Genomic DNA, 19,516 nt, shown 5'->3' on the forward strand with positions numbered 1-19,516 from the left:
TTCTGGAAATGTGCCACCGCCCCGACGCTCCTCTGCCTGACTCAGCCTCGTCCCTTCCCTTGTAAAATACAAACCGCTTTGGGCTGAATCATAGCCTGGGCCGTGAGCGCGCTCCAGCCAAACCCGGTGCAACCCTGCAGCGAGTCCTCGGTGACCTGCAAACGTCCCCGGAGCCGCAGGAGAAATGATTTCAGTGTACAGAGCCCAGCTCTGCTTTTGGGGCTGCTGCCATTAACACCAACCTGCTTCATAGGGGAACACGTTGGGTTTTTGGTGTTTGTTTGTTTGTTTTTTTGCATTAGTTTTATGCCACTGGGGAAGTGGGATAACGCCCTCCCTACAGCCTTTTTCTGCTGGGGAAGGTGCATAATAGAAAGAAGGGCATATATTAGGCTGAAATTGCAAAAATTAAGCTGTTTGTGGTTTGAATTCAGCTTTGATAGATGAAGAGAGGCTGGGCTTTTTTTTTTTTTAATACAGAAATATCAAGAACATCATGTTTAGTCTCGGCTGGTTTTGCCAGCAATGTTGGGTCCAGCATCTTCTGCATCTTTCCCCACTGTGGGGAAGTGCTGAGGGCTGGAGGAGGTGGGAGAGGAATAAAGGAGATGCTTTAATTTGGGGAAGGAGGCGGAAGGCAGGGCAGCCAGGATTCCTGCTGATTAATGGGCTGTTGGATTTGAATTGTTTAGATGTAGAGATCTTTACCGTAATGATAACCCCAATAATTACAGTTATTAATTATAATCCTGCTTAGCGCTTGTTCTTTCCCAGGTGTTGCGACAAGAGGACCCCAGTAACACTCGGCGCAAGACTCGGGGGTGGATGCTGTCCTCACCCCAAGATGGGGAAATCGAGATGGGAAAGGGCTCGGGATGCTCCTGCGCAGGCTGAAGTCCTCTGGGGCTTGAATACAAACCAGAGCCTTGGGTAGCTGTGAAAGCCAAAACCAGCGCCCCAGGACAGCACGTGTGCCTGGACGATAGAATCTCGTTTTCAGCCCCTGCCGAGCATTTGTGACGGTGTGTTGCACTGGTGTCTCTGCTTTTCTGGAGTGTTGGTGTTGGTACTCACCGCATCGTCCGGGAGGCTGAACGTCTGCTTGTCGGGACACCCCACAAGCCGTTCTTCGGGAGTTTAATCCCTGCAGCTTCTCCCAGGCCGTTTTTTTTAAATCTTATTTAATGAACAAATATGAGTGCATTCTAAACCCAGCGCCATCCTTTAATTATTCCTAATATTTGATGACAAAAACCTAATTCCCAAATGATGAGATCAGACATTAAAAGCACATCTGAGGGCCAGGTCATTAATATTTCTTTTCCCGTGGTCCGTATTTTGCCTGCTGTAAGCAGTTTTGATCTAACGAGCTTGGTGACTCTATCAGCTGGCACAGTGGAAAAGTATTTACCAGCCACAGGCCACTGGGCTGCACTACAGGCTGGGAATCATTGAAAACGGGGCGTCTAGCTGTCAAGGTGCTCCACCCGAGGACCTCTCCCTCAGAAACACCCCAGGACATTGGGAAATCCAAGAGGGGAGCAGCTCGAAATGCTCGTTGACTCACTCCGCTGACACTGAGTTTTCCTGCAGCCACCACGAGCATCCCTCCAGGTTCAGGATGGGCTGGAGTGGCCCAGGGCTCCGGTCACCAGGCAAATATTCCAGCTTCCACCAGGAAGCTTTTCTTCATCCAGTGTTGTGCAAAACATCTCAGGCTAAAAACCCCACAGTACAAGGAATGAAAATACTCAGCTAATGGCTTCAGGAAGAGAGATTTAGATAGGGAGCTAAAAATATATCCTGACTGAACTTAACCCACTTCTGTGCTCTGAGCTTCAACTGCTGCTCAACCCATTGCTGAGCCCAGCACAACTGTGGGGGAACAACGGAAAAGAAACCAGATCATATCCAATCTTTGCCTCAAAAATAATTTAAAAGTTGTTCTGCGTCTAAATTAATCAGGCCAGGATCTAGCTGCTACCTGCAGAATGAAAAGCTTAGCACCGACGGGATTGAAACTGTGCACTTGGGCATGCACGAATTAACGATGCAGCATCCTGCAATTATCCTCGACGAGCTGCCAAAGCAATCGCTGTGTCCTAGAACACACCTGCGGTTGCCTGTACGGGCTTATCGATGCATATTTGCTGCCAGACTCAATACAGATGCAAATATTTGGTTACTAAGGAAGCAATTAATATTGCCACAGTCTGCAAGGAAATACTACGGCATGTCTCAACCACTCCACGTTACTGGATGCTTCACAGTCGCTCTCAGCATCTTTATCTCTTGCTGCATCCCTGGCAGTTCAGGAATTCACCCACCTTTTTGGGTTGAACCTGGTGCGGAAGTTTTTTTTCCGAAATATTTGCACCATCTCCATAGAGATCATCCCCAGCCCAGGTGAGGGGGATGGGGATGTGCTGAAGTCAGCCAGCTTGGCTCCATTCCTTGCGTCCCCGAGTCACTGCTGATGGACTGAGGACAAACGTAGCTCTTCAGCCGAACATGAGCAGCATCTCTCTTTGTGGCTGAATTTTGCTGTGCTGATCCACCCCAAACCCCCAAATGGAGCAAAATGAGATTTTTACCTCCAAAAAAGCAACTGGAGCAAATGAATAGACCAGCAATGGGAAAAGATGTTGGATGTAAGTAGCAGCTCCTGTTTCATGTGAGCTGATAGAACTGGTAAAAAAATATATGGGGGAAAAATCCACTGAGGAGAAGAAACTTCCTTTAAAGGCACAAAGAAACCTGCAGGGAGGAAAAATTGCTGGTTTTGTAAGTGCTGATGTAACTCGTTCCTCCCCTATTATCAATAGCAGCCAACCTGCCAAATATTTTCTCTTTCCCCAAGGTGACGTGACGACCAAAGCAGTTCTGTACATGATCCAAGGGCTTCCCTTATACGGCTGGAAACGATAACCGCGGTGACTAACCCAGCCCTTTCTCCACCGAGCGACACCTCGGTAACACGCGGAGAGGCGCAGCCTTTGTGTCTTCACACAACGACCAGGTGCGTTCGGCGGGGTCTGAGCCACCAGCGGAGTCACCAGGGCAGCCCACGCGTTCTTGCCCGTCTTCCCACGTGCCTGCGGTGGGACACGGGCAGGCAGGGATGGTTTCTGCTCCAGTTTTTCAAGAAACAGCCCCGATGCTGATGCAAACGCGAGAGCGTGCAGGGGAAATGGGTTGACTGGAGTCGGAAATGCTTTGCGGGACAAAAATGCAGCCGGGATGCAGCGAGGCTCGTTGCAGCAACTCATCAGCTGCTAATGCTGATGCTCATGCACCATCACACGCGTTTGGGTTAAAAATCAACCATTCTGGGGGAGGCACTGTGAAAAATTCTGCTTCTTTCAGCAGCCTGAAATTCAGGCAGGCAGCAAACTGCAATGCAAGGGTAAGAGCCCCAGGTGAGCAGTGCTCATCCCAGTTTAACCACTGATGCCCACTGGTTGTTAAATGGCAGCCTCGGAAAGAAGCTACCTCTTGTGACTGCTGAGTCCGGGGTGAATAAATCACCCTTTTCCACCTCAGGTCAGTGAAGAGCAGGCTCAGGCCATTGCCGCAGCCCGGGGGAATAGGAAGGGGGATAAGAGAGGGATGCTGCAGGTTGCTGGGGGCTTTGGAGGAGACGCTGCTTCAGCACGACGTTAGAAAGTCAGAGCTGAGGTTGTTGAGTTGAACTTTCCACAAGTGTCAGACTAACAAAGCTCCGATGTGTATAAACAAATCCAGGAAAATTTATATTAAAAAAACCCAAGCAGATTTAGAGAGTGGTCCTGAAACAGCCGCTGGACTTCGCGAGTGAGGGATGTTAACAAAGTGAAGGTAAAAATGGGTGTAAAAATCAAATCCAAGGGTCCAGATTGCTCAGCCCCCACTCCAGCCTGCATTTGGGTGAAGCAACTGAGAGCCAAAATAAATCCAGTGCATTATTATTAGCATCGCTGTTATTTAATTGCCAGATAGGTTCTGCATTCAGAAATAGCACCATTTCCCATCCCGTTTCCTCCCCTCCAAATAGGAAAGGGCTAATCAGTGCTTCATTATTTATATCGGCAACTGGCAGGCAGCGGGGAGCTTTCCATGGCAGGAATTGGAGGAATCCCTACAGGAATGTCCCCAGCCGTCGCGAGGTATCCCGTGCGCCGGACCACGGCTGCTCGGCACAGCGGCAGTGGCAGCAGGTCAGCTCCACGGTTGCGTGAGCCCTCGTGGAAGAGGGATTCCCATTTCTCCAAGCCTAAGCCTAATTAATTGTTGTGATTAATTCAGAATGATTCACTTTCAGGGGCTGGGATGAAGCCGCGGCCCGGTGGTGGAGCGAGATGCTGGTGGTGACCGTGCGCATCCCAGGGATGAGCCAAAGCCCATTAGGAAAAAGACTCATGGATTTAACGACCTTTGGATGGGGCCGTGGTGACTCCGTCCTCCCCGCCGTGGCGATGAGTGCTGCCTAACGAGCGATTGTGATACGCTTTGTCTCACCAGGCAGGTACAAAAGCATTAATTACCCAGCCGGTTTATCATCCCCTCTGATGTTTTCCTGCTTCCTTATGGGAAAAAAATAAAGTATCTCTCGTCGTTCAGCAGGATTGTCCCCGCTGTTGACCATGCGGTTTCGCCGGTTTCTGGAATCACCCAGCTCTTTCCAGCATTGCCATCTGCCAGCGAGGATGCTGCGTGTCTGAAAAATGGAAAACGACACAGATTTGGGAGAAACATGCTCTTGGTTGGCTTGTGCCCCTAATAAAATCCGTACTATTGGCAGTTGTAGTCTATTCGTGCGCTTGCAAGTATGGCTGTGAGTCTGCAGGGGCGTACATGCCGCGGAAAGGTTTCCCAGTGAGCTGCAATTTTTTTTTTTTAAGTACAGCTGTGTTTGATGCACCGACTGCACCCAGCCTCAGCAGTTGCGGCCATGCCCTAGCGACCGAGGTGTGAAAGGTGTTTTCCCGCAACCTCAACATCCAGCACAGCTTACAGCTGACAGAAACTGAGGCCGAAGTGTTTTTGTGCTCGGTGGCAGATAATCTTTTCAGGTGTTTCTTTGAGTCACCCTTTTAACAAAGCACCTCCACCCAGCACCTTTATTTTTTTTTCCAGGAGGGAAAACCCGTGCTGGGAAAGCACGGCTTTGTGACACTTTAACAGAGCCCTTGGAAGAGCCTTCGTTAGCGCGCTGCGGTCTGACGGAGTTTCAGCAACTGGATGCTGCTGCCCGTGCACTTTAATACAAATATTACCTGGTAAAGCGCTGTACTTTTATTTCAAAACCTGTTGGCGCGAATAGCGCTGCTACAGCTTTGTGCCAGCGTTACCGACAGTTTTCCGCGTGCTTCGCCGCGCCACAGAGCATCATTCCCATCTGTAATCACGTCAGTCAATTAAACAATATCCTTTGATTGCCAAGCAGCTCAGAGGTGCAGGAGTTGGGAAACGCTTATTTAATAACTTAATTATTGTAATATGGATGTTATTTAGCACTTGGGCAGGATGCTGTATTCAGATAACGAAATTCACCCCGTGTAATTTAATCGGATCGATTGTGTGATTTCCCCGGAAGCCAAAATCGGCGATGCGAGGGCAGGGGGCAGGGAGCATGTCGCAGGGCAGAGCGCCGCTCTCTCATTTATTTTATCGATTATTAATTGTTTTATCACCACCCCCCCCCCATGGTGAGGCCTCGCTGGGGGACACGTGGAGGGACCCACCGAGGGGGCGTGGCTTGTGCAGACGGGGGCGTGGCTTGGGGAGGGGGCGTGGCTTTTGGCGACTGACTTTGCGGGGGGCGAGGCCTATGCGGGAGGGGCGTGGCCCGGCGGCCGCGCTGCCCGCAGCCGCTCGCGCCGGGGGTGCGGCGAGGCGGAGCCGGTCCCGCCCCGCGCCGGCGGCTGCTCAGTGCCCGGGCAGCGGCGGCGGCGGCCGCAGGAGCGTGAGGAGGCGGTGGCGGTGGCATCGGCGGCACCGATACCGGTTCCCCCTCCGCCTTTTCTCCCCTCAGCTCCCGCCCCGGCGGCCGTTGGCGGCTCGCGCGGTGCCCAGCGGTCACTCCGCTTCGGCGACCGTTACCCCGCCGCTTCCGGCCGCAGCCCCCCGGGGGCTGAGGCGGCCCCGCCGGGCCATGAACTCGCTGCTTTTCGGTGAGATGGCCCGCGCCTTCTCCCCCGGCGCGGCCGCCGCCGCCTCCTGCCCGCTGGGACCCGGCGGCGGCGGCGGCCCCGGGAGCCCGGCGGCGGTGGTGGCGGCGGCGGCAGGAGGGGCCCCTCCGGTCACGGCAGCGCTTCGTAACGACCTGGGCTCCAACATCCACTTGCTGAAGGGGCTGAACGTGCGGTTCCGCTGCTTCCTGGCCAAGGTCCACGAGCTGGAGCGGCGCAACCGGCTGCTGGAGAAGCAGCTGGCGGCTCAGCAGAGCGAACGCGATCGCCGCCTGCGCTACAAAACCTTCACCCGCGACCAGGCCGTGCAGACCGATGCCGGTAGCCCCCTCCCGCTGCTCCTCCCGCCGCCCGCGGGGTCCGGGCAGGGCTTGGCGGCCGCTGCCTTGGCCTCGCCGCCTCACTACAGCCGGTTGCCCGGTACCATCTGGAGCTACACCCAGGTGCGGCGAACCGGAGGCGGGGGGTTGGAAACGGTGCAAGGGCCCGGCGTTTCCTGGATCCATCCGGATGGCGTCGGGGTCCAGATCGATACCATCACCCCCGAGATCCGAGCCCTCTACAACGTGCTGGCCAAAGTCAAGCGGGAGCGGGATGAGTACAAGAGAAAGTGAGCGGCGTGGGGATGCGGGAGATGCGGGGGAGGGGGCAATGCGGGCTGCGGGCTCCTGCAGTGCGGGGAAACGGGGCGAGTCCCTCCGTGGGGGTGAGGAAGGGTTTGGGGAGTATGGGGGGAACACCCTTGGGGACCTGGGGACACGTCCTCGCCCTGGGGAGGATGCTCCTGGGGGTTTGGGAAATGCTGTGTCTCAGGGAGGGTTGGGGGTGTGCATCTCAGCTTGGCGTCCAGAAAATTGTAAGGTCCTTCCCTGGAAGGCTGGAGAGCGTTGATTTTTTTTTTTTTTTTTTTAAAAAAAAAAAAGCATAGTCAGCTTGTCTTAAAAAATAATTTTAAAAAATCATTTCTGGAGAAGGGAAATAATCTGTTATTAATATTGCATTGCACAGTTATTCCTAAATTTGGCTTGCCTTCATTTTCTGGACTAATCACTCCAGTGGTCAATCTGGTGTGCCAGCTCTCCTGAAATTAGCTCAGTGCTGCAATATTTGGGTTGCAAATACTGCAGGGAAAGGTTTGCACTCCAAGATGTTCCTCCGAATTAGTCAAAACAAAAGCGCTCGCCGCCAGCCTTTGTAAAGCCTGCTGATCTGGAGGCTTCTCTTAGCCTGTTGGGAAGCCCTGGCTTTTTAACTGGTCTTCTCCCCTCGGAGATGGATAGCGGTCCCTTCAGTTTGCCGTATTCGCCTGCTCAAGCTGTGGCAGAGATGGAGGCCAGAGGAGAGGGGGGGGGGGGAAAAAAAGGGCAGTTGGGATTCTGCAGGGAGATTCCTGCATTGTCTGCTGAGTCGCCTGTCCTTTGGGGCTGGCGTGGGCCCTCCCGTTCGGGAGTTTTGTCATCTTCAGGCTTAAAATGTGTTTCCTCCTTTCCCAGCCTTGTATTTTATTTTTTTTTTTCTGCAGAACAAATTCATTCCTTTCTTATTTTTTTCTGGAGGCAGCCGGCATTTCTGGGCTCGGTGGCCTGTGAAGCGTAGCTGGATTTCTTCTGTCCAGGGTAACGGGACTGCAGTGTGCTCTTTGCATACCTCCAGCTGTCAGCTTTTGTAACTGACCTCTTCTTGTGAATTAACTCGGTTTAGAGAGGTTTTACAGGCAGGCATGGGCTGCTCAGGTCATAATTTCTGGCCTGTTTGTTAACTAAAGCACTGCCTGCTTTCAGTGCATCTTCTCAAAGCCTGCGTGCCTTCATCACTCTGTACTTGGTGGCTGGAGCACCTACTGAATCACAATGGAAAAAGAAGTTGGCCTCTTTTTTTTTTTTTTTTTTTTTTTTTTTTTTCTTTTTTGGTCTAGAATAGTAGCTGCCATCGTGGCACGAGGTTGTTTTTGTTTGTATGGTTGGTACCAAGGAGATGGCAGTAGCAGTGCTTCAGAGGAAGTTCTGCTTGATGGTGGCTTGGTTAAGGAAGATCTGTGTTGGGTGTGGGTTGTGTCACCAGAAGCTGGGCATCCTACTTTCTTTTTAATGGACACATGAATTTTTTTAAAAAAAATTTAAATTTCTTTAGGGAAGAGGAGACTCGTGGACCACTAAAGTTCAATCTTTCTGCTGATACATAGTTGATTCTGTCTGTTCTGCTTTCAGTGGCTTGTGCACAGCAAATTTGCACGCAGTGTCTGTATTCAGGTGTGAGTGCTTGCACACTCGAGGGTGGCGTAAACCAAATGAATTCAGTGGAGCCAAGAGGGCCTCTGTAGGAAATGGCCAGTCTTAATCTCACCACCCTTCCTGCTCTTGAAACAGATTTTTCCTCTGATGCTTGGAAAAAAAAAAATGATTAATACATATCACACTAGTGTTGTATCTGCAGTGTCTCTTTTATGGTGCGTTCGTTACTGTGCATGTAACTGGAATGGTTATTCCACTCTCCTGTGACCTTCACTGATCAGATGGGCATCGCACGTTCAGCTCTTTTGGGGCAGATTGGCTTTTTCATTTGTGGCCTTGAGCCCACTTTGCATGCTTATGGAGTAATACTGTGCTGTTTTAAATTTAATTCTCGCCGTCAGAGTAGATTAGTCAATTGGATTTCATGTCCATGAGCTAATGGGGTGTTGCAGTGTTTGTCAGCAATCCTGTCAAGATTGGTACCAATGTTTTCTTGTTTGGTTTTTTTTTTTTTTTTTTTGGGGAAGAGATTCTTTGTCGTGGCATGTTTGTGTGTACGTACCTGTACATAAATACATGCTTTGGCTTTACCTTATCTCGCGGTGAACCCTTTGATGATTGAGTTTTATTTAGGCAAATGAACTCCAAGTGGGAAAAATGAGCCTTGTGCCCGTCTCCCGATGGCACTGTTAAGGCCTGCAGAAAGTCAAGCGTGTGCCCGAGTTTCTAACGCTGACTTGGGATCTTAGAAAGATGCGGGAATGTTTATAAACAGACCACGGGCAGCCCCTTTGTCAGCAGGCGTCGGGCCTTGGAAATGGCTTCGCTCCAGGTTGTAGATACCTTTGTGTTGGAAACACTGTTTGCTAGATACATGTGAGTGGTTGTCTATGCTGTTGTTGTTTTACAGCAAGAAAATAACCATTCTGCTTAGCTCGAGAGCCAGCAGAACACAGCATTGCTTTTTGAAGTCATCAAAAACCTGATGGTAACCTCACCAGTGAGCCCTCTACTTGATGGGCAAGGATGCTGAAGCAGATGGCAGCACGTTACATTTATTTCCTAAAACAACAGAGGTGGTTTTTTTGTTTGTTTTTTTTTTTTTTTTTGCTTTTCCAGGATGACCACTTGATTAAGGAGGGCACAGCTAGCAAATGTTTCTTGTTTGAAATATTTGGCTACCAGGAAAACCCCAGGCAGATGATTGCATTGCTAAGTCAGTGAATGCTCCTCAGGTGAATACTTGGCTTCAAAGACGTACAGCTCCCTTGTGATGTGTCTGCTGTTGTTGAAGACCCAAACTCATTGATGTCATACTTGTGAAGTGAAAAATGCAATGGTGGAATTCAGAGGTGAAATAATCCTCTTTGTTTCCCTTCTTTTAAAGGTAGCTTTACTGCTACTCTGAAAAATAGAAGATCATCTAAGATGCTCTTTCAAATGAAATTCTGCCTGTGCAATTTTTGGAATTACTAATGACTTCATTTTAGGAAAATATGTTCAGCTCTGTTGTTCCATCCCCCTAAATAATTTTTCTTGGACATCCTAACATGAGAAATTGGAGTTCTGAGATCTAGAAAATATTAGAATGTGTACTCAGCATAGCACCTACATTACATTTTACCCATGTTTTGTTTGTATCTGAAGTACAAATGAGAAAAAGTTCCACCTAAGGGGCCTAGCAGATACTTCAGACCAAATTTGCCTTTTTTTTTCCCCTCCAGATCATGTTATTTTACACAAATGGTATATAAATGTGAATATTTTTCTCCTTAACATCTTGTCTTAATTTTATGATATTTTTTTAGTAATGATCATGGTTTTACTCTGTGGATTACAACTTCAGCTGTGGGACTTAGCAATTGGAGGAGATTTATAGGAAAAATGAACTTAACATTCATTTTCTTTTGTTGGTTTTTTTTTTTTTTTTTCAGGCTGTGTTAGCATTTAGAAGCGCTTTTGGCCGTAGATCTGATCCCAAATCCCTTGTAACTTTTTATCTGTTACTACCCTTTTAACAAGAAAAGGTAAAATTGTCCACTTTCTTTGCAGACTAGCTCAATAAAGACACACTTTCAGGGATAGTTATCTGAAAATGGAGGCAAGTGTCAGGTTTTGTAAGTTGAAACAAATAGGTGAAGTCTTTCTTTTTTTTTCTAGACAGAAATAAAAAAAAATATCATCCATACTGTTCCACCTCCTTTGAGGTGAGATTAACCAGATGTGGGTTTTTAAATGGCCAGTGTTTGAATCTGGAATCTCCCCATCCCTCCACCGTGGGCACCCAGCCCCACGGAGGAGGACAACCCGGTTTAACTGTGGGCATGAGATTCTGCCCCTGCCCTGACAGGGACTTTGGGTTCCTATGACCTGTTTAGGTTATTGAGAAGAAAAACCTGCTTTCTGAAGAGCGATCGGGGATGTGAAACCAGCATGATTTGTCATTGTGTAACTGCCTGTCCCTGGTACGTGCATGCTTTGGGGTCCTTCATCTCATCTTGAGTGACAGATGGTAAGATATTTAAATCTACTTGGTTATGGGAAGGAGAAAAAAAAGAAATCTGCTTTTTTTCCCCCCAATTAGTCAAGTTACGTTGCCAATCGAGGCAGAAGCACTGACGGTCTGCTTTCTGGCACACCAAAATGCATGCGTATGGAACATGTCAGGCGGTGACGCCGAGGATAGGGCACAACCTGGCTGCTTCGGGCGAGGTGTCTCACCTTCCAGCTTCCAGGCTTGCGCGGAGATCTCCCTGGAAGATCTAAGCGCATTGCTGTGTGTCATGACAGTCAAAATCCTGCTGCGTGTGGCCACTGAGAGTCTGCTGACTTGGTGAAAACCTTCTGCAGTCATTCCCTATTCTCCTTTTTTTTTTTTTTTTCCCTTTTAACTGCAAGAAGGCTGCTCAGCTGTCTGTGGAGAGCTTTAGTCTGAACACTTGAATAGATTTGTACATTATGGTTTCAAAATTGTTCTTAATTGGTGCAGATATTGAGTCTGCCAGATGTTAGTCGTCTTTTCTAGCAGAGACTTAACTGTTACTAAGGGTTGAACTAGAAATAATTGTTTTACCTCAGGATGGTATTTCATTTGGAAGATTGATAAAGTCCACTTGAAAAAGAGATTAACTTAAATTTGCTGCAGCTGGAAAGGACAAAGATTATCATTGTCAAAGGTAGTGCGTGTCAAAACTAACTGGATCTCGTTTTTTTTAAAGAAGGGAACTTAATAAAAACGTGCTTAAGAGAAACCCTGGAGGAACGTCTGAAAACTTTTAAAGCTAAAATATCAGTGGTAACAAGATGCAAATGTTACGCGTAGACCCAATAAAAACAAATAATTTTTTTTATCCCTATAGAAGAATGTAACGAGCACGCTAGACTTCTGTCCGGGTTTCAATTGGTTACAGAGCTGGTAAGAATGCAGTCTCTGTGCAAAGCCATGTATATATTTAATTCTGGTATTTCTACTTTGCTTTTTATGTTTTAAAGGGGTAGGTATGTTTCAATGTGGCTTTTCACTGAAATTTAGTGTTCCTGACTGCTTCCAAATCTGTCATGCAGCCTAATATTAGAGATTTTTGGATACCCCTTATCAGATGTAAAGTTTGATGTTAAATGCTCGCCTCTGGTGAAACCTGATACTGAGTCTAGAAAAGACTTTTTTTCCTTGCACTGGGAGGATGTGAGTTTTCTCTGTGCAGAATGGATAAAACTGTCTAATGTGAGAAAACTTGGCCATAAAACAAAAATATACATCCCTTGTCATTGCTGGGTGGAAAGTTGTACTGCTTGGAGCTGTGCAAGTGAATAAAGTTTGTGTGTCTGACATTTTTCTTTAAATTATATCATTTTTCCTTCTAAAATACTGCTGCAAAGACATGCATTTAGAGTATATGTAACTATCTGGAGCACTGTAACAAACCTCGGATTGATTTATTTATTTTGCCCTGGTATAACTAGAGACTGGGACTTCGGGGTTGTAGTTCTGTAGGAGAAGTTTTGGGAGGAGAGGAGGACATTTCCCTCAAACAGTGCTCCACAGTGGGACTGGGGCTGTATTCTGTTAAATATTTAAGCAGATAAATCTGTATGTGCCCCTTACTTAAACTGGGAGCAACCAGGGAGGGCCAGCATACGTTATGACTGACTTGAAATAGGTGTCTTAGCTGTGCGAGCTGGCTGTTTATTCTGAACTTGATCTTTGGCTAACTATTAGCTCTGAATTCTCATTAAAAAAATGAATTCACAGATGAACAAGATTGTCTGCACTGGAGAGAAAAATCACCCATCACCACCTCATGTTGTGGTTAGAGTTTCAGAGAAACTTGGGCCAGGATCCGTGCTGTATTTTTCAAAGAACAGCTTCCTCTGTTGCAAAAGAGCCACAGGATTTTCTGTGTATATTTTGAATTTACTTTTTGAGTCCTCCCATGACTCATGGTGGGAAGCTTAGTACTTTCAAAGTCTGTTTTTTCGCCTTCAGAAAGCACAGCTTAAGCGTTGAGTAGGCCTGGAAGCAAAACCCCCCAATACCCCTGATCTTAAACCCAAATAATCTCTGTAGACCCTTGCAATTTAGGGCTGAGGTGAAAAACAAACACAGAAACAAGTTATTTCTAGCTCTTCATCATCTGTAATCATAGGCTTTTGTTGCCGTAATGCTGTCTGAGTGCTGGGCTTGTAGCTAAAGAAAGCGCTGAACCTACGTACAGCTCAACAGCTGCTTTTTTGTGGTCAAGGTTGTGTGGTGATGCTCTGCCAGGCCTTATGTTGGCTTCCTGCGTATTCTTTTCTGTGACTAAATCTATTTTTTTTTAGTTTGCCAGAAATATTCACAGGATGTTGTTCTAAGCCTCCATCTTAATGTTTAAGACCAACCTTTTTATTTGTACAAGAAAGGCTGATATTTCTTCCAGTTTGGTCTTTTACAAAACAGGTTAAAAGTTTAACAGTATGTATTTGTACGCTATTTAGTCTCACTGAAGCTCTTCTGCAGCCTTGTGACCTCTCCGATCTAAAAATTATCTTTTTCCCAGAACCCTAAACTGATAAGTAATAAAGGTAATAAAAGATAAGAAATGGGACAAGACTGATTTTGCTTAGTAAGCAAGGCACAGAGAAATCATACAGTGCACGGCTGTGCTTTTAAACCAGTTTTTAAACTCCATTCTGCTCTGGACCCTGTATGACCCTTCATACATCTGACTTCTGTAGGGTATTTTCTGCCTTTTACTGTCCTCAGTTACGTTTTGTGAGTGCTCTCCAGTTGCTTTCATGTGCTGGTATTATCCAGCACATGGTGTTTTTTCTTAATTTTTTATCATGTACCTCCCACCCTGGCATCTAAAGTGAGGGAACACATCACTTTATTACCTGTTTAGAATGGGGGAAAAATAAGACTACTGGCACACAGCGATAGCTTGGACACACTGGTAGATGACCGAATTTCAAATATATTGTTGATGTGCCCCAGTTGGAGGTGAGGGCTGTGTAAGTGTAGCTGGTGACCTAGAGATGCCTGTGCCTGCTGGTTCAGGAGGAGCCATTTAGGAGGGCGAGACTGGGTTTACGTGCCAAAGAAATAAGTAGTGTGGATGGTGTTTCATAATCCCTGTCTGTCACCTGGGCTAGAAACCGTTCTGATCAGACCTTTCTGCTTCAAAGTGGGCTTGAAAAAAAGCTGAGGTGATGTAACAGTGCTTGCTAGCGTGGTACCTGGATTGCCGGGCTCATGTTTGTGAAAATATCAGAATAATTTTGTGACTTTTTCTAGGACAGTTGCAGAAAGTGGCAACTGGGAGGCGTATACTTCTACCATGACTGGATTAACGAGATGCTTGCTTTCAAAAGCCTTTTAAAAATGAAATTATTAGCATTTGTTTCAAATACTAAAAACCTGTGGGAATCTCTCTTCAGCTTTATTTGCTGTGAGTGGTGCTGATCCACGTACAAAAAAATGACATCAACTCTGCCTCTGGATCTGCTTCAATAACAACAGCATCGGGAGAGCTGGGAGAGAATGGTGCTCTGTGCCCATTAATGATGCGTCCTGCTTGTTAACGACACAGAACATGGACTGGTTGCATTGTGACTGTGTGAAAGTGAATCACAGATGATGCATTTCTTCAGTCTTTTGTTTGAGCACTTCCCCACTCTCATCTACACGTGACTTGCTGGTTACTCGACTCGATTTGGAAGCATTCTGCTGGACTCGATGTATCCTGGTTCCCCCAAAAAATTGTTAATTTGAATCTCCTTCCAAGGAGATTTTGGGACTGAACCTAGTCACGTCTACTTTCTGTGTCATGCCTTCCAAAATAATCCCACTGCTGCGTTTTGGAGCTTGTTCTCACTGGAGAAATGTTCCACTGTCCCTTTTTTTGGCTTTTTCTGTCTGGAAACCATCAATGTGCGTTGCTTTAGAGAAGGATTTTAGCTGTGTGTGATCAAATGGTTGGCTTTGTTACCCTTTGTAATGAGGTTCCAAGTTTAATCTTCAATCTGATGCTAATTTCAGTGGATTTATTCTGGATTTGCACTGAAGTAGAGTCAAAATCAAAACTTGGCATTACAGCCTGAGCCTCAATTCCATGTAGCTTCATAAATCTCTTTGTGCTCTGGACAAGCCAAATGTTTTGATTTCCCAATCTTTAATGGTTTTATGGATTTGCATAGAAATTACAAAGCCTTTGTGAACAGGTAAGCTTCAGATAAAGTTCTGTAGTGCTTGGTACCGATGTACCCAGGTGTGCCACTGCAGGACAAACCCGGTTTGTTTGCTTTGAAATGTGTGGGGTTTGTACATGTGAGCAGAGATCAGCACTAGCAGAAAGACGTGACTGCTCGCAGACCCTGCGCTAAAAAGAGGAATGCCAGGGAGGAATTAACTCAGGCCTCTTCATGTGGGCACAAAAACTTGTTAATTTACAGTGGCTCGTTAACACAGAGAACAGGGATGGTGAAGGAGGTGATGATGTGTAATAGCATGGGATCCCCCTTTGCCCTCGAATACAGTAGCTGTGTTGAGTCCCGGCAGTGACTCGTGCTGGAACTGGAAATCAAAGGGATCCTGGCTCAGTAGTTACTCCAAATCAGTGGTTTCAATGGAAAATATATTTCTGTCTGTGGATTCTTACAGGTGAAAATTTGTCTGCCCCTCTCTGAGGGGAGAAAATAGAACTATGTAATTTGGAATTTTTGTTTTTAATTTAAATTCAGCTTTCTCTGATACATAGAACTTAATTGAAGTTTAGAAGGCCCATGTCTGTTCAATCACAGAAGTCAAGCCCCAACAAGTCAAATCCAGTTAACAAAAATCCTAGGTATTGGTGTAATTTTGCATATTGTGTAGAATGGCATGGGTACATTAATACTAATTGTAATGGGAATGTTTTAAGTGTTCAAAAAGCTATTATCATTAAAACTGCTACAAGAAAATTTGCCCCTTGCAGGTACTAAAAGATCTCTATTTCCCCCTCTTACTTTTTCAGTAAGGCATTGACCCTATGATGAAGCCTTGGGCGACTGGTTTCTGTTCCTAACTCTTCTACTGATTTTTTTTTTTTTTCTTTCCCCCAAATGACTATACCAGCATAATCACCTCACCTTTGACAGTTCGTCATTCACACAGTTCTGAAACATCTCCTTTTTCTTCTTTCTTTTCTTTCCTTTTTTTTTTTTTTTTAATGTGTGCGTAAAGAAAGGGAGAAAAAGGGAGTGCAAAGCACTTAAGAACTCCTTAATGCCCTGGAAAATGTTTTTCCACTAATCTATATTCTTAACCAGCACGTAGAACTGCCGGTTGTCAGTGGGAGACCAGCTTTTCTTGTTACAAAGGACAAAGTGACCCTGGGAATGAAGTTCCACTTGCAGAGATGCCGTACAGAATTTTATCCTTTCAGGAATGGCCGTGGGACGTAAGTAAGCTCATTTTGTGATTACTATCCCTGAAGGACAGCCAGCTCCTGGTGTGGTAGCTTGCGATGAATCTGCAAACAAACTCATTTTTAAACCCATTTTATTTGAAGCATTAATTACCTTCTCCTTTAAAATTCACAGTGATACAGCTCTAGGCCCGCGGGCAGGGATTTGTTCCCCGTGGTGAGCTAGCGTGGCTCTCTCCTTGAGTGGGCTGTGATTTAGTGGGGTTTGGGTCCCTGACTCAGCCTGATTCTCCTGTGATCGTAGGGCAGGAATGAGGTCACCGTCCCAGTCGCTCTGCTCCTTTTCACTGGCCTTTTGCATTAAAACCAAGTTGGTACGGGAGCTCTTCCCCTCTCTAAATAGCACAGGGTCGCCACTGCCAGTGGTTTATACCCCTGCTAATAACAATTTGCAGTGTTTCAGACTGTCTTAAAATTGGATTTCACTTGTGAAAAACCTAACTACAATTTCCTTTGCAGCAGCAGGCTGAGCTTACTCCCTCTCAGGGACTAGGTGAGGCCTGAGTAAGCCTGGGACTGGGGTCTTCGAGGGTATTCTGGTGTTCCTCAAGGGGTTTTGCATTGTTTGCCCGTGAATTCAAGTACTAAACAATGATGTTATTGGAAATGTGTGGAACCGAGACAGCAAAAACAACCATTACGCTTGTGTGAATTTAGGACTGATTTGTCATTGTACAAATATTTTTAAAAGCCTAATTTTGAATTTTATATCCTCCTAGCTGTCATCTTTATTAATTTGCTTCCGTCCAAATGGTGTAGTACTGTGGTTTACTGGTAACTCCGTCACCATAATTAACTAGAAATACTAGACTGTATTAACCTGCCTGTTGTAGTAGAAGTGATTAAAGCAGATTGAACAGTGAGCATTCTTACATTTCTTGAAGGACCGTGTGAATAGTGCTGTGTATTTCCTCAAGTGTCACAGCAGCCTTTGAAGAGCAGTTTATTTCTTACCCTTTGTGTTCTTAGAATCCCGATACTGCACATAAAAGCTACACTTAACTGTATTTACTTTTACAAAGGTAATAAAACTCTTAAAATGTGGATAAGATAATGGATGTATAGGAGCACTGTTGGGAGGCTTTGCCCCATACTAGGTATGTATCTCACCTGCCTTCCTGACTCCTGAGGGCAGATAAGCATTATCTCATTTTAATAAACAGTTTCCTTGATCTTGAATAGGTTCAGTGAAACTATTTAGTGTTGGGGCAGAGATTATGACTTCTAGCTCTTGTTTTTGAGGCTGGTTCCTAAAGGATGTGGAGGAAGAGCAGATGGAGATAAACCTAAAGACAAGGCAAGGAGAGCAGTGAGCACTTATCAGCAACTCGCAATTATTCTTGGTATTTTCAGGCTGAAGAACTGCAGAAGTGAATGAAAATGTTGTGGTAATGCAGGATCTCTGGTTCCTTTCCACAGAAGAGTAATTCCAATCTTTTATTACCCCCTCTTGTCGGAGCCTTTCAGAATTAGTCTGAGGTGATAACAGCAGTGTGGGTACATGGCTAGCGAAGGGAATGGCTGTGCGTATATAAACCAGGTACTCCTGAAATCAGTAAGTCAAATGGAGACCTCTTCTGAGAGGATGTTAAAATACCAGTGCTTTGAACTTAGTACAGGTTCTAACAGCTAAGCTTAGCTAGTTGTACATTTAATTACAAAGCTCAGTATTTCTTTACAGAAATGGAACAGTTTTTCCCTGAAATGGATGATTTGCCTGAATACTGAAATGAGAGGAGACGGGAATATCTGTTGAAAAGGAGACGGGGTTTGGTTTATGTGTTAATAGATTGCAGTAGGTGTTGAAAATGGTGCTGTCCCTGATCATTCTGAGCCATGCCAGTGATGTGTTTCTTTTTCTTCTAAGGTCACCGACTAGCCTGAAAGCAATCCTTTAGAAAGGCTCTCTGTTTAACTGGGTTTTTTGGTCAGCTGTTAACTGTGGAAATCAGGTAGGCATCCTTGGTCTGCTCTCCAGAGTAACAGTGGTCTTCATGCTGGCTTACTGTGAAAACCCCTCTACATGAGAGATCTAGCTGGGCATCCATTTGGTGGAATTCAACTTGAAGCCCACAGGCTCAATGTGAGTGTAAGTGTCCCAGTGCCAGAAAATCCCTGCTCCAGCTGGAGAGCAGGAGACCCACAGTGCAATGGCAGCATTCAAAACATCCAGATTCTCCTCTTCGTAGCAGATTGCCGTGAAGTCATAAGGCAGTGCTGAAAAGAAATAATCCTCACCCTACATGGGAAAAATTTCCTGTAGTTAAAGGCTGCTAGATGACTTCTTTGAGCTGTGATGTAAGAATCTTCCATGTAGTCATGTGCATCAGCTGAGATAATGCACTATTTTAACTTGGCAGCCTCCAAGAGGACATTCATGAAAGCTTTCATTAGGTGTTTATAGAAAATAGAAAGGAAATTCATGCCACAGAAGTTTGCCTGTACTTTCCGACAGCTTAGCATTAGATCTTATTATGGCTTTAAATCTCTTCTGTAACTACTTGTCTCCTCAGCTGCCAGACTTTTGGCAAGGTGTCTGCATTTTGCTGAGAGTCCTTCGCAGCAACAGGAGGTGAGAAATTACAAGTGAAATGTCCCGAGCACCATAAAAATACAAATATATTTTTTAAATGGTGATGGTGTATATTAGAGCATGCTTCTATGACATTTTTTTAAAGTTACTGCAAGGCTAGAACTATATAGAATTATACTCCTTTGTTACAGTAGGTGTTCTTGGCTATAAGGAGATTTCAAATTTGTTTTATTATATGCTTTCTTTTTCTTATTCTTCTTCCTCCCTCCCCAAAGCCCTCCTCCATACTAATATTCTTATCAGCTCTTTAAGTGTCTCCTGTGTTCTGGGGATAAAAAATGGGAATGAGAACTGAGAATTAAGGGTTTTAAAAAAAAAAAAAAAAAGGAAAAGTGAGGGAAGGGGGAATACAGTTATCTTTGGAAACATGCAGATTCTTCTTGTATTGCTAAAGACCAGAGGGAAAACATTGAAAATCAGCGCAAATCTGGTGTACTGGATTTATGTAGAAGCTATGAAGCTCTTGGGGTGCTTGGCTTCAGAAAGCCATGTCAAAGTCTATGTAGTCATGTGCGCTGGTAATACTTTTACTGACCTGTTAGATTTATTAACGGGCATTTTATATCACTCTTCTGA

The 19,516-nt window shown here is 45.7% G+C and overlaps 1 protein-coding gene and 1 long non-coding RNA gene across 2 annotated transcripts in view; both read left to right on the plus strand.

Annotated features, from left to right (window-relative positions):
* Positions 1-413: 413 nt before the first annotated feature.
* On the plus strand, positions 414-5,345 carry LOC147598182 (uncharacterized). Its single transcript, XR_015260875.1, has 5 exons — positions 414-2,651; positions 2,861-3,019; positions 4,079-4,196; positions 4,301-4,504; positions 4,886-5,345. It is a non-coding gene; the product is annotated as an uncharacterized LOC147598182 (long non-coding RNA).
* A 654-nt stretch (positions 5,346-5,999) lies between these two features.
* Positions 6,000-19,516, plus strand: part of IFFO2 (intermediate filament family orphan 2) — a 39,845-nt gene continuing 26,328 nt past the window's right edge. Inside the window, exon 1 of the mRNA XM_086764484.1 lies at positions 6,000-6,780. Within this exon, the coding sequence (XP_086620610.1) occupies positions 6,134-6,780 (647 nt within the window). The 5' untranslated portion in view covers positions 6,000-6,133. The remainder of the gene's footprint in view (positions 6,781-19,516) is intronic.

The sequence above is a fragment of the Chlamydotis macqueenii genome, chromosome 21 (assembly GCF_036417535.1).
Source record: "Chlamydotis macqueenii isolate bChlMac1 chromosome 21, bChlMac1.mat, whole genome shotgun sequence".
NCBI lineage: Eukaryota > Metazoa > Chordata > Aves > Otidiformes > Otididae > Chlamydotis > Chlamydotis macqueenii.